Genomic DNA, 15,055 nt, shown 5'->3' with positions numbered 1-15,055 from the left:
AAAGAGGAGTCTCTTTATTCTTAAAGAACATTTGTTCCAATTGGGAGCATTAAAGTTTGCTATATTTCCAGGAATCCTAGATTTCCGTGTGTCTGGTTCAAAATGACCTCTGACAGCAAGACAATCCCCATCTATACTGGAGTTTGACTGAAAGCTTTTGGAGGAAGGCTTTGCAAAGAAATCTCATCTCACCAGGGCCCAATCCTCCAGTTCCAGCTGAGGCCAATGGAAAGACACCCATTGACTTCAACTGGAGAAATGGATCAGGTCCTTAGAGGACACAGTGACCAGTACAACTACAGATCAATAATGTGCCAGATTAGCCCCTGATGTAAAGCTACTGACCATGGACCATGCACCATGGACGAATTTGGCCATTATTATTTATTTGTATTGCGGTAGTCCCTAAGAAGAGCCCTAGCACAATGGGTCCTGGTCCATTACCATGTACTGGACAAAAAAGACAGCCTCTATCCTAAAGGGCTTACCATCTTGTGCCTTTATTCCCTTCAAATAAACAGACCCATCTGTTCTTGAAATCAAAGCTATATAGGTGGGTCCTTTCTCCTGCCTCAAACTGAATAAAGTATTTGGTTTGTACGTGTTATATCTTGGTGTAATGATGTCTTAAGTAAAAGAGCCAACTCCTGAAACTTACTCCAAAACACTGAATCAGTCTAGGGTCAGTAGTAATGGGTGTTATTTACTATATCAGCTTTATGGCAACAGGGTTACATTTATTAGAATATCTTTCATCTAAAGGGATCCCATGGTGCTTTCCCCAATATATGAATGACACACACTCCAACCAGCGCTGAAGTGTAGCCATGTCTGGGTGAAGCGTGAAGGGCTCTGTAACAGCGGCACTGACACAACTGTTCAGGACAAAACATGAGGAATTATATTGCATCCCACTAAAACTGCAGTAGGAAAAATAATTACCCAAATTGGAATTTGGCCAGGACAATAGGGGTTAACAGCCACTTTTGAAAAAAAAAAATTTGGAGATTGGAGGTGATGATAGCACCAGATGGTTTGGCATCTTCCTGTACAACAGAAGAAAGGTGTCCGCATGACCCTGTCTGACAGACAGTTATTTGGGAAGAATGTAACTAATTAGCCAAAGCACTTCCCCACCCCATTCCAAAACACATCCTTCAGTTATAAAGCCAGAAGGGATGCTTGTAGTCATCTAGTCTCACCTCCTGTAAACCAAAATTATCATATAGTAAATTGTTTTGTGTTGTTTTACAATTCACGTTGGAGTAATGGACCAAAATCTTTTTTTTTAAAATAGAATTAGATATTTAGTCTTTACATGTACCACAAGGCTAGAAAGCTTGATGGCTTTTTAGACTCACAAGCCCTTGCTCCACAAATGAATCCCTTTAAAAAGGTGACAAACTCAATCAGTTTTAGAAGACTGGAGCTCAAACTAGAGGATTAATTTTAGTAGTACCTGTGAGAGATCTAATCCTTAAGGGGGGTGGAACGGTCCTGAAAACCTGGATTGTGAGAATTTCTGCTTCAATGATTTGATTTAAAAGTTCCTGATAAGACTATAAAATACTGGTCCAGTCAATGAAGGCTGAATCACATACACGTGCTTATGACATCTACATTAATACTAAATGGGCTCGTGATGATTTACCTTAATACCAAACGGAATTCATAATGATCAAGCCATTATTTTAAAATGATACCAGAAGCTGAAGATAAGCACATACATATTCATGAACCACAGCCAGAAACTGTATTCCAGAGTAGCACAAGAACTGAAAACACCTTGGAACCCATTAGCCTGAGTCACTGATCTCCTCCATAAATAAGAAAAACATGTCCCTGCTATTACTGCATCTCATCTTCACTCTTATTAACATTCTCTCTGCTTCTTTTAAAGTGAAAGAGCCACAGAACTTCGAACATTTAATCACCCAGAGATGTCCACGCTTCTGCCTTAGCAGGACTAGATTTAAAAGGCAAGAAAGCAAAACAAGGAGCGTTTCTCACTGGTATAAGATCCCAGCTCCGCTTCACACTTAGCCAAGGCTCAGAGGGAGCAGAGCTCAAGTTAACTTGATAAAAAAACTTCCGCACCGTGTGGCATGAATGCGCCTTTAGTCACCTGCTCTTTGTTGTTGCTATTCACAAGGAAGAGATCTGGGTTACTTGTAGATACAGGAACTGTCTCTTTTAACACCGCAGGGACAAATTAAACAACCGCCGCTTTGTTCCTCTGCTGGAACCCTCGTTCTGCTGCGCACACAGCTTCAGATTTGGGTTTGATTTATTTCCCTCGGCACCTGTCCGCCCCTAGGGAGCGGGTGGCACAGACTGCACTGCAGACCTGCCCTAGTGCAGGGAAGGACAGAAGGCAGCTCCGACTCTGCAATGGAACTTGCATCTTCGCTCACCCGCTGTTGCTCGCGACCCGAGAGTATGCGTCGCATGCAAGCTGCGGAGAGTTTGGAGATTTCAGGACCACCACGGATTGCTCCACGTACCACCATGCTACGGCTCTCTCCTCTCCAGTCCCACCCCTGCCCTCTCTCCAAACTTTCCGGTGGCCTCACCCACTGAAGAGCAACGGGAGTGCAACGCGGGTGCCTGGTGGGAAAACTTTTGCTGCAGCAGAAAGGCACTTTTGCCCGGCTGCAAACTGCCGAGTGACACCCGCTGCGAAGGGCCAGAGCCCAGCCAGGTCCAGCGGCCCAGCCCCGCTTTCTGCACGTCGCCCAAGGCCCGGCGCTGCATCTCCACCCCCCCCCGCCAGGTCTGCATCCCGCCCCCACCGCGGCGCTGGGTCTACTCACGCTGCTGTTGTGGCCCGACCAGTGCACCATGGCTTGGTTGTGAGCCGAGTCCCCGGTCAGCGCGAAGGTGCTGCTGCTCAGCTTCAGCTCCTCCAGCCTGAAGCGGGTGGCTTTGCCCTGCGGCTGCTCGGGGGGTGCCCTTGCCGCCTCCCTGCCCTGCTGGCCCCGCTCCGCCGGGACCCCCCTGGCTCTCCTCCGCTCCGCCGGGCTCCTGCTCAGCCGGCCGCCGCGGGGCGCAGTCCCCCGGGGGGCAGCTCGGGGCAGGCCGGGGCCAGCGGAGCGCGCCGGGGATGCGCTGGGCTCGAGCTGGCCGGTCGGTTTCTCCTGGCTGGGAGCAGCGGGGGAGGTCACTTTCCCCCCGGCCGCCGGGAACCGCCTCGCCTCTTCCCCGCGGCCCGGCCCCCCGGGCACGAAGAATAATCCCCGCTGCGGCCGAGGCGGCTTCCCCGGGGCCAGGCAGACGCGGCACGTTATCTCCGCCCCGCTGGTGCCAAAGGTGCAGAGGAGCTGGACAAGCCAGGTCCCGGCCAGCAGAGCAACGCGGCAGCCCGCCGGGGACCGGCCCGCAACTTTTCCCATGGCTGCGGCTGCGGGCGAGAGGCTGGGAGAGAGACACCAGATTCACCCGGAGCAGAGGGAAGAGGGCCCCAACTCCATGCAAGTTTCAGGCAGGGCTGGATACGCTGCAGGCAGGGGAAAGGGAAGGAGAAAACGGCTGTGCTCCCTCTGTCTCTCGCCTTATCCCCCCAGGGCTGGCTTGGCTGGGCTGATCAGGCTTTTGGATGGAAGGAAAAAAGCCACAACCACCCGGGGGGAGGAGCTGGATTGAAGTCAGAGCGAGAGCACCCCGGCTGGTGACAGCCTCTGCTTGTGCAGTCCGTCACAGATCGCCTCTCTCGGCTCGCGTTCGCCCCAGCAGCTCCGCCAGGATGCTCAGCAGGTTTCCAGCGGTGGATGATCTGTTACTCTCCAACACACAGCACTAGGCACTCACCTTAACTTTTATAGCCCCCCCCCACACACACACACACACGATCTCTGCCTTTGCTCCCGCCCCCACGCCTGGCTTTCCCGTGATCATATGCTACCTCCCCAGACCTGCGTCCTGCTCAAAGTTCCGATCTTCCCCACAACTCCTCTGAAAATGCAGAGACGCAAACATGCCCCCGGGGAATGAAGGAACAAACACCCCCGGCCGCTTCAGTAGCCTCCCGCTTCTTTTTTCCTAAAAGGGATAGGGCGTCTAATTTGCAACACCTGCCTCTTCTCCCAGGCTGACGAGGGGGTAGCTTCAGGAGAGTTAGATACGCCTGAGTCACAGCAGCGCGAGTCGAGAAGCAGCCCCACCGCCTTTAAAGGACACAGGGTGTATTTGCATAGAGGGAAATCATGGTCCTTTCCTGCTCTGTTAGATACAGTAACTGCCGCTCTGTATTGAGATAAACCACTCAGGCATTGCAAAGATTTGGTCAGATTAATACTGTCAGGAAAAGGAACATGATTTTGGAAATAAAATGACAACGGAGGGGAGGAGGAGGTTCCCACCAGTGATTTAACAGAAACCACAGATAGTAGCCTTGCCTCTAGGCGAGCTGTCCCTGAGTTCTAAATAATCAAGTTCTCAGGGACGGGGTTGTTCCTTTCCCCTCCTCTCTCTATTTTTTTCTGCATTTTTCATTATCACTTACCACAACATTACTTACTGGGGTTATTTTTACCTTCCCTTTTAACAATTCCATGTTAACATTTATTCCCTACTTCAGACATGTATTAGTAAATATATTAGGTATATGTCTGGGCACAGGTGCAGATAGAGGGATTCTCTAAGCTTGTTGAGAAGTGCGTAAATTAAGTCTACTCCAGTAAACAATTCCTATCTGTTTATTCTCCATTTTCCCAGTTTCATTTTAAAGGGAATTTGTTTATTTTTAAGAATCTCGTTCTTGTGTTGGAGGAGTGTTGCAGTATATTTCAATAAGACATTTACAGTTACATGCACTTATTTCAGAAATCTAACTCAACTGTTTGCTGCTTGGAAGCCTTGGGAATTTTGCAAGTGGTCACATTAAAGTAAGACTCCGATTAATAGAGGTTTGGCATGACTCTCTATGGTACTTAAACAATGATGAATTGTCTGCAGTCTAACCAGCAGATCCCAGCTAAATCTACTGTAAATCAATTAACTTTGTACCAGCTTGCATTTCTCCCAAATAAATGGTTACTATTAAGCAGAGATGCTGGTAGTAATAATTAATACAGTGCATTTATACTATACAGCTCCTTCCAGCTGTTGATCTCAAAGCACTTAAAAGTTGGCTATTTCCCCTGTTGTACAAATAGAGAAACTGAGGCACAGAAGGCTAAATCATTTGCCCAGGGTCATACAGCAGGCCTGCAGTAGAGTCAGGGTTGGAACCCATACTGTTCAGTCTTTCAGATAACAGCTGTCCTGATGGTTCCCTGGTTGTGTAACAAGATCCAAGGGGGAAAGTCTCCTAAGCAGTGGTGGGAGGGCTTAGTAGTTGTACACAGAGCTGTGCAGAGAGAGGTATTTCCTCTGGTAATTAGGACAGTTCAAGAGGGATTTCTCCAAAGATGACTCTAGCCTGCAATGGAAATGTCAATGCAACCCCCATGAGGTGGATTAGTTCATGCTAAACAGGAAAAAAAAAAGAGAGAAAGGCAATAAATAAGCTCCATGTAGTTAGATATTTACCTTATGACTGTTGGTGAATAGTACTTGCGCAATCTATTTATGCAAACAATTTATGTTTATGCAAATGGTTTATGAGAAAAGACTGAAAAAAACAGGCTTTGTTTAGGCTGGAGAAGAGAAGACTGAGGGGGGACATGATAACAGTTTTCAAGTACATAAAAGGTGGTTACAAGAAGGAGAATGAAAAAATGTTCTTCACCTCTGAGGATGGGACAGGAAGCAATGGGCTTAAATTGCAGCCAGGGAGATTTAAGGTGGACATTAGGAAAAACTTCTTAATGGTCAGTGTAGTTAAGCACTGGATAAATTGCCAAGAGAGTTGTGGAATCTCCATCATTGGAGGTTTTTTAAGAACAGGTTAGACAAACACCTGTCAGGGACAGTCCAATTATCACCAAGTCCCTTTATCACAGAGCTTGTATGATGATCCTGCCTGGGCCATCAGTGGGCTTTGGAGCCAGACTCATCAGCATAAAAAGAACCTTCTACTGCATGAGCTAAGGAGTAGCTCTCCAAGTTGGTAGCTATAGTAGGCTCTTATCCTGTTAGGCAGACCAGTCACTATAGGAGGATAAAGATGCGCACTCAGCCCAGGTGGCTTACACTTAGAAGCACCTGAGTAGTGATTGTGTAGAGAAAGGATTCCCAGGCATGCTGCTCTCCAAAAGCCATGCTTTAAAAAGGGAAGTAGCAGCACTCATGAAAACCATCATGTCCCATGGGCTCACAAATACTACCTGGTTTGACAACACACAAGGTGTACCATGTATCAGAGGGGTAGCCGTGTTAGTCTGGATCTGTAAAAACAGCAAAGAATCCTGCGGCACCTTATAGACTAACAGACGTTTTGGAGCATGAGCTTTCGTGGGTGAATACCCACTTCGTCAGATGCAGAGAAGTGGATGAATACCCACTTTGTCAGAGATTTAAGGTGTACCATGGGAGTGGAGTAGATTGTATCACTTATCCAACTCCACCCCTGCTGTTGGAATGCCGTGCAGCTTCCATCAGGAGTGGCAGGATATACCTGGGTCAATAGTTTGCTCTTTCATTTCACACAACTGTGGCTAACATTCACAGGACTCATGGAGCTGGGCTGATCCCTTAGCTGTGACAGGCGGCATCGGAGCTGAAAGTGGTGATTTGCACCACAAAGCATTTTACTACAAGAGTGAACACAAAACAAGTCCCCCATTGTCCCCTTGTCTCTGCTTCTGGCTAAGCATACTCAGGGAGACCAGGAAAGGAGATCTCCTTCTAGTGCTGTACTGCCAGAGTGGAATTGGTGGTAGCAGGGGCAGCCTAGAGTAGAGTGGAGTGGAGTGGAGTATTCACTCAGGCTGCCTGCAGCGTTCTTGGGTTCAGAAGTCTCCACTACTCCACAACACCTCGAACCCAGAGGCTCATTGTGAAAATGTGGGCCTAAAATGCTTGTGATGTTTGGATTATCACAATCCAGCCTGCTAGGGCCCCAGTCTAAACTGAATTGCATGAGCAGAGCCCTGCTTTATTTGAGTGCTGGGGTCCAACTGCAGAGTTCTCAGCATGGGACCAGGGTGTAGGATAGCTAACTAACCTGACCATGCCCAGAGTTTTGATCCTGAGCTGCAGCAAGTTCCCTTTTCAGACTTGTCATATAACTCTTCCACAGAGGATCTAAGCCATAATTTTAATATTTGCAAGTCACAATTTAGGAAATAGTGTTTTGGGGGGGGGGAGGTGATTTGGCTTCTTTTAGTGTAAAAAAAAAGAGTTTTCAATCTGAGTTATGAACAGATCTTTCCATTCTCTAAATAAAACAGGCAATAATTATTATACATACAAACAACCATTGTCAGGCGCTTCTTATTCTATTAAGCAAATGGAAATGTACCCACCCCCAATTGTTTTTCCAGAGGATTAATATGTACACAAGTATTATCCAGATCAGGTCCCATGACTTCAGATAGGATTAATACATTTGGTACACAAGAATGTTAAATTCCCAGGACTTGTTTCAAATCAATCTACAGTTGGTATCTCCTTGCCACTGGATTTAATTTACCTACTTCCAAAAAGGTGATTGCAGTTTTTAAATTATTAACTTTAATAACTTATCCAAAAATAATTTACATGAAAACTCCCTTGCTATTCCAAATAATCAAATCCAGCATCAGTGCCTTTCCAAAAATAATCTGCACTGGTTTTAACAGTGGCTTCCTCTAGCCTGAAAGTGTATGAAGTAGCTTTAGTTCCTATAAATATCAAGAGCAAGGGCTGTCTGTTCTTTTGCCCCCTATCCTCTCCACCGTCTGTTGGAAAGGCTAGGGTTTAAGATAATCTCAACATAGCATAGAAGTGTTAATTTGTAATTCAACTAGACATTTTACTTTGCTAAGACCTCAAATACAGAGAGGTGCAATTTAGCATCAGATGGCAGGTAAAGCCTGAGGTTTGGGTGTTAGGTGCATTAAATAAAAGTCCTTGCTTATAGGGCCAGATAAGCGCCCCACACCCACAATTGGTGCTCAGTGTTTAAGAGCACCCAGCTTCCATTTAGGCACTTAATAGTGCCCGTCATCCAGTAGGACTCACTGAGAACTATGGGGGGTGCCTAAAAGGGAACTGTTGGGTGCTGAGCTCTATTGAAATTCTAGTCTGTGCTATTTCTGCTTTTTCTCACCTGTCTCTACGAGCTCACATTTATTTCCTCTTTGATCCCGGTCTCTCCTCTCACCCTCACAACTGCCGAGTCTTCATCATGCCTACATTCAAGGTCCTAGGATTCTGCCTTTACTCACACTGCCCCTTTACTGGTCACTTCTGCTCATCCATTCCACCTTGGCACATCACTTGTCCATAGAATTTCACTCCCAGATCTCCTCCCATGACTGTTTAGGATCCGGCTGACTTGAGAGTCTCCCAGCTGTAATTCATGGTTAACAATTTCCCTTTCTAGTTGTTGGCAATCTAGGAAACTCTAAAAACCACCTTGAAAATGTGGTATTTGTGTTGCAGCAGTGTCTGGAGCACATTGTGCCAGGCGTTCCAAATACTCCTAGCAAGACAATCCCTGACACACGCCACTTACAATCTAAACAAAGACAGATAAAAGGTAGGAGGAAACAGAGGCATGGACTGAAGAACAGATTTGCCTATGGTCATATAGTAGGCCAGTGGCAGATGTGACACAGCACTGGCCCTGGACTATCTACTATACCATGGTATCTCCTAGTATTGGCCTTCCTTTGCAGGTGTTCAAATGTCCCCTGTTTTTCTCCCATGCTTTCTCCAGAGGTTTATTCATTGTTATGGAGTTTGCCTGCTATAAAGCCAACTTCCCACATAGCTCGTCTCTCTGCTGCATGGCCCATGCACAAACTCATTCTTAGTTTTGTTTATGTGGATAAGAACTATTATTTTCAGCCAACCCAATTCCTTCAGCAGTTGTTTGGTGCTCTCCAGCAAGGTTTTGCCACCGCATTGTGCTTCTTTCTATTCTGGACGCCACTGCCTTTCCCATCTCTTAAAAGGGCAATGGGGACTGGACCCTTATTGCCTTCAACAGTCAGCATCAAGTTCTTCCTTTCTTCTTACAACCTTGCAAATCTGCATTTTGAAACATGCAAGTCAAAAGTGGGTGATAGCTTTCTGTGAATACTAAATATCATTCAAGCCACTTTCTGTAGTCAGACTACTTGAGTAACATAAATCTTCCAAAGAGCCTAAGATGCATACATTTATTTCTATTTTATTTTAATCCCCCTGCCTTTTTTTTTTCCCAGAGATCACTGAATTTTAGTCATCCTTGAAAAAGTAGCCTGACTTATCAGCTCTGGGTTTATTTGTATTGACAAGACAATAAAAATTCTTGTCTATCACTGTCATCTTTAGCTCTTCACTTGACTCTGGAAGAATTAATAGAGGCACGAGAATAATGATGAAGAAAAAAGATTAAAAATTTAATGGTCTGTGAATACTATTTGCAGTTTGTCATCGTTACAGAGGCTCTTTTTTTCTCCCCTGTGTTTTCCATTGAAATTCTCACTGCCAGGAATGGACATCAACTAAATGTTCTAGGTGCAAAATAAAGTTTCAGCTAAAGAGAAAGAGCAAAAACTTTTCATTCTCATTTGACTGAGAGTGAGGGGAGGGGAGAGGGGAAGATAAGAGAGACACACACCTGAGGCTGATTGAAGACATGAGCCTGCTCTTGCTGAGTGTTCGTTATTCTTGGACCAGACTAATAGATGGACAAACATTTTGCACAGTGAGGAAGATTAATCCTAAAATAACTCTGTTTTACTCTGCTGTGGTATCCTAAGTAGCAAGAGAAATAGCGGGATTTAATGGGCAGGGAGGAAGGCTGCTTTTGAGCCCACTCCTTCAAGCAATACTGGCATGATAGCTTTATTTTACTCCCAGTAATATTTCTGGTCCCCTTGTATACATGATGAGATGGAAAGTTTGGGGCCATCTTCACAAATCCATTTTTTAAGAAACCCATCCACTTATGTTACCCCAATACCCCCCAATATTACATTTAATGCATGAGACCTATTAAGTGAAACTGACTAGAAACCGGTAAGATAGGCAGGCAAAATGCAAACAAATGGCACAGAGTGTGAAAGGAACTCAGAACTAATGCAGTTATCCCAAATGCAAACCTTTATATCACCCCAACCTACCATCCTCTCCCCACACACTGTATAGATAGGGTAAAATCTTGGTCCTATTGAAGTCAGTGGAAAAACTCCAACTGATTTCATTGGGGCCAGGATTTCACCAATAATCTCCTTTTAAATTTATACATACTACACAGTATAATTCCAGTTACCCAAATTACCTTTATCCCAACATCCTAGTTACCCAAATCCATAGTGCCCCCCACTACCACCATCCCAGCATGTGAAATTGCAGCTCAAATTAGTACTCCATATAGCTGAATAGCTGGTTATCCAAAACTTTTGGATGTCCCATACCCCACCCCAGCCATTCACGTGAACAGAATATACTGTAAATATGCCAGACAACACTTGCAGTCCCTTTTAAACCTGATTCTAATATATAAACTTGGGAGATTATTTGGATACAGTTTCATTAAATTTAAAATGGTTTGGTTTGTGCTTTTCTTTTACCCAGATTTCACTCCCCAAATTTTGTCAATATTCAAACTAACTTTCTTTAGTGCTCTTCTAAAAGTTGTACAGCTACTAGACGAGTAACATTTTATCGCCTGAATTTGTAAATGCTTATTCAAGTCCAAATCCAAGTGTAGGTTTTCTCTACAGGATGAAATTTAATAGTGAAAAATGCAAGGTCCTGCATTTAGGGATTAACAAGAAGAATTCTGGTTATAAACTGAGGCCGCATCAGTTGGAAGTAACAGAGGAGAAGGATCTTAGAGTATTGGTTGATCACAGGATGACTATGAGCCGCCAATGTGATGTGGCTGTGAAAAAAGCTGATGCGGTCTTCGGATGCACCAGGCAAGGTACTTGCAGTAGAAATAAGGAGGTGTTAGTACCATTACACAAGGCACTGGTGAGATCTCATCTGGAATACTGTGTGCAGTTCTGGTCTCCCATGTTTAAGAAGGATGAATTCAAACTGGAACAGGTACAGAGAAGGGCTAGTAGGATGATCTGAGGAATGAAAAACCTGTCTTATGAAAGGAGACTCAAAGAGCTTGGCCTGTTTAGCCTAACCAAAAGAAGGCTGAGGGGAGATATGATTGCGCTCTATAAATACATCAGAGGGATAAATACCAGGAAGAGAGAAGAATGATTTAAGTTCAGTACCAATGTGAACACAACAACAAATGGATATAAACTGGCCATCAGGAATTTTAGACTTGAACTTAGACGAAGGTTTCTAATCATCAGAGGAGTGAAGTTCTGGAACAGCCTTCCAAGGGGAGCAGTGGAGGCAAAAGACATATCTGGCTTCAAGACTAAGCTTGATAAGTTTATGGAGGGGATGGTATGATGGGATAGCCTAATTTTGGCAATTAACTGGTCTGACTATTAGCAGTAAATATGCCCAATGGCCTGTGATGGGATGTTAGATGGGGTGAGATCCTTTCCTGGGTGTCTGGCTGGTGAGTCTTGTCCACATTCTCAGGGTTTGGCTGATTGCCATAATTGGGGTCGGGAAGGAATTTTCCTCCAGAACAGATTGGCAGAGGACGTGGGGGGGTTCACCTTCCTCTGCAGCATGGGGCACGGGTCACTTGCTGGAAGATTCTCCTCACCTTGAAGTCTTTAAACCATGATCTGAGGACTTCAGTGGCTCAGACATAAGTTTGATATAGGAGTGGGTGGGTGAGATTCTGTGGCCTGAGTTGTACAGAAGGTCAGACTAGATGATCATAATGGTCCCTTCTGACCTTAAAGTCCATGATTCTATGACACTTTAAAATTGAATTCTATTCAAACGTGTGTTAACTCGCAGGATGTTAAACAAGATTTGTACTTGGGTGCACTTAGTTCAGTCATTTTTAACTCCTGAGAGTTAACACAACTCCTAAAGGTCATGTTTCAAGATTACCTAATCTTCCCAGTTTAGACAAAAGCTTGAATTTCAGGTCATTTATGGCCTATTGACTTCAGTAGGCTTTGGATCAGGTCCTTCCAAAACATAATGCAGCATAACCAGTCATGAACCCCACCACTCTCCCCAACATTGACAGTGTTATCTTGAGCTGCAGAAATTCCCCACATCTACGTACAGAAAAGAACACAGAATCTCATATACCTCATATAACTCACAGCAAATGCTGACTTCTTTATAGCAACCACTGCATTATAACTTATCTCCAATGTGCCTCCTTTCATCATAGGAAGAGCTGCAGTCCAGATTCAAACTCTGAGCAGTCAGTCAGTTAGCTCATGTCAATTGATATGGCTCCTTTCTCTCCAGGAAGATTCCCTTATCAGGATTTCAAATCCTCACCAGTTATTCTTCAGAAAAATATTGACACGCACAGGACATTCTGCCTCCCCTTAACATCTGTGCGGCTGAACTCTTCGCACGAACAAGCTATCATACTTTCTTATCTAATTTGTTCCTTTGCAGCTTCCAAGAGGAAGCGAAAAAATAAAATGGAGTGGAGAGATCATACCTTTTTACCAGGTAGGTGATATCTCTGCATAACTTTTTTTGCCCTTTATTACAGTACACTCTTTACAATGGAGCAACCAACACAATTATTATGATTGGTGGGTGGTCAACAAACTTAACTAGGTCTGGTGGGAATTTGAACAGGACTGTGAGATACTATGTTACTAGAATTATTGCCTGTTTGCCATGGAGTCCTCTCTAAATATATGATGCCATTTGCCTGTATTCTCAATTTTTGTACCATCCTTTCTTTCCTTTCCTCCCTCATCTGGCTTCTTTGGGACAGGGAGTCTGCAGTGACATCTGCTTATGGAGGCATCATTGCAAAGCTGTCACTGTTGCTATGAGCCTGGCCACATAGCACCAAACTGGACTATTGATCCACCAGCCTGTGCCAATTCAAAAGCATGCAATGAGGTTTATTCCTTTTCCTTTATGGGGCAGTGGCTCTGGAAGCCGCTGCTGGTCTGGAGCACTCAGCAAATGTGGAAGGGGGAAGGAATGCAGCTTTGTCACCTCGTCTACTGATTCTGAGCTTTTAAGTGGGAAGGTGGAGCTGTCAAGAGCCACATTCATTCATGTGTCCAAAAACACCCTCATAAAGGATTCCCCCTGAAAAAGGTGGGGAGGGAGGAAGGCATACTGATTTTCTAAAAGGATGGACTGCTGTTATTTTCCAATTAATGCGCCACATTAGAAAGCAATCCACCTGGAAAGCTAAGCAGGCTGAAAAGCTGCTTTCTGCACTTTTCCCTACAGTGATTTGCTTTCCCTCAACTTCTTTCAAAAACCCACCACAACTACTCAGGCCAGATCCTCAGCTGGCATAAATTGCTCTGGCATTAGCATCAATGGGGCAATGCAGGCTTGTACCAGCTAGGGATCTGGCCTATCAGGCGTAAGCAAAAAGTACAGTCTAGTGAGGACTGGTTTATTGTCAGACCAATTATGATAATACCATCTAGCTCTTACATGCACTTTTCATTAGAAGCACTCAGTGCATTTTATGATGGAGGTTAGGATAATGACCTGCATTTAGGGAAACAGGCACAGAGAGAAGAGGAGACTTGGCCAACGTCACCCTGCAGGCTAATGGCATAGCTTGGAATTAAACCCAGGGCTCCTGAGTTTGAGTTCTAGCTCTGTGTGCTATCCTCTAGGCTATCCTAGCACACAGATAATTATTGGCATTTATATGCTGCCTTTTATCCCAGCTCTCAGAGCACTTTAGAAGGGCAGGTAAGCATTATTAACCTGCGAAGAAACGGAGTCGCAGCGGTGGTGAAGGGACTTGCTGTCTAAGGTCAGCAGCAGAGTCAAACAAAACTGTCAGTACTTTGGGGCGATATGAGCAGTGAGGGTTTGGGGCCTGATGGATCCGCATCCTTGGCTCTCTAGGGAGCAGCCACCCACCACATGGTATGTGAGGGGAGTCAAAGGAAGACATCAGCCATGGAGGATACAGCAGCCCTGACAGGCTGTGGGGTAGTGTGTGGCAGAGAGATCCTTCTCCGCTGAATTCTGCAAAACACATCTGGGCACACGCAATTTACTCCAGCTCTGGGTAGGTTCCAGAAGCTGCACCACTCTTGGATAAATCTTCATTCCTCCCTAAAACAGTCCATCTTTGGGGGCTCAGGCAGGGCACTCCCTCTTGTGAAAACACAGCCCAGAGAAGTGTGTTGCAGTGCAAGGTACTGCTCCATGGTGAGACTCACCATGGAGAGCAGCCAGAAGATGAACTGATTCTGGCCATGGCCTGGACTCAGGGGCCTCGGCTGCCCTTGGAGGATGATGGTGGAGAGCAATAATGTACGCACAGCCTCCCCTCCTGCAGTGAAGAATCTTCCTTTGGGCACAGCAATCTTCTCCTTGATGCAACTTGCATGAACAGCTGAGGGGGTGGGGAAATCAAGCCTTTGATCTTTAAAGCAGCTAACGAAATAAGAGTGACAAGATTGTCTACTCAGCCTCTGCATATGGGAACAAAGACAAGAGCAAACAGTTCACGTAAGGGAGCAGGGTTACAGAGCGTGGTGGTGAAGACGGATCGCATTTGTTGCACTGGCGACAACATACCACTATGTAACAGAATAATACATTCAGAATTTGGTTTCTGCACTCCTAAAATCCTGTAGTATCTTTCCCAGGCTCGCTTTCTTCCACATCTGCCACTGCAGTGTCGCCCTTTGGTGTTCCTGACAGCAATACAGTACATCGCCGGTTCAGCATGTACAGCTGAGGATTCTAAAACAGGACTGCAAGAAGGGAGAACAACGAAATAATGTATTGTAGGACCCAACTCTGTAAAGAGAGGAACAGACATATGAAAGCTATGGGAGGGATATCTAGCTTTTCAGTTCCATATACAGCATGAGGAAGGCATCCCACCACCCGCTCCATAGTATGTTTCTAATGAACTTTA

The 15,055-nt window shown here is 45.3% G+C and overlaps 2 protein-coding genes across 6 annotated transcripts in view; both read right to left on the bottom strand.

Moving 5' to 3' along the window:
- Positions 1 to 4,555, bottom strand: part of LOC127053391 (VPS10 domain-containing receptor SorCS1-like) — a 481,836-nt gene extending 477,281 nt beyond the window's left edge. For all 4 annotated transcript variants that reach the window (XR_007775021.1, XR_007775022.1, XM_050957982.1 and 1 more), the window contains exon 1: positions 2,814 to 4,555. Coding sequence is in view for 2 of the 4 variants with exons in the window: in XM_050957982.1 (XP_050813939.1) it covers positions 2,814 to 3,392 (579 nt within the window). In the remaining 2 variants the exon portion in view is untranslated. The remainder of the gene's footprint in view (positions 1 to 2,813) is intronic.
- The window catches only part of LOC127053442 (zinc finger and SCAN domain-containing protein 29-like), an 881,068-nt gene that overhangs the window by 164,398 nt on the left and 701,615 nt on the right, over positions 1 to 15,055 (bottom strand). The window lies entirely within an intron of this gene.

Source organism: Gopherus flavomarginatus, chromosome 6 (assembly GCF_025201925.1).
Source record: "Gopherus flavomarginatus isolate rGopFla2 chromosome 6, rGopFla2.mat.asm, whole genome shotgun sequence".
In the NCBI taxonomy this organism is placed as follows: Eukaryota; Metazoa; Chordata; order Testudines; family Testudinidae; genus Gopherus; species Gopherus flavomarginatus.
The sequence above is the reverse complement of the archived record's forward strand: the minus strand, read 5'-3'. Positions and strand labels throughout refer to the sequence as shown.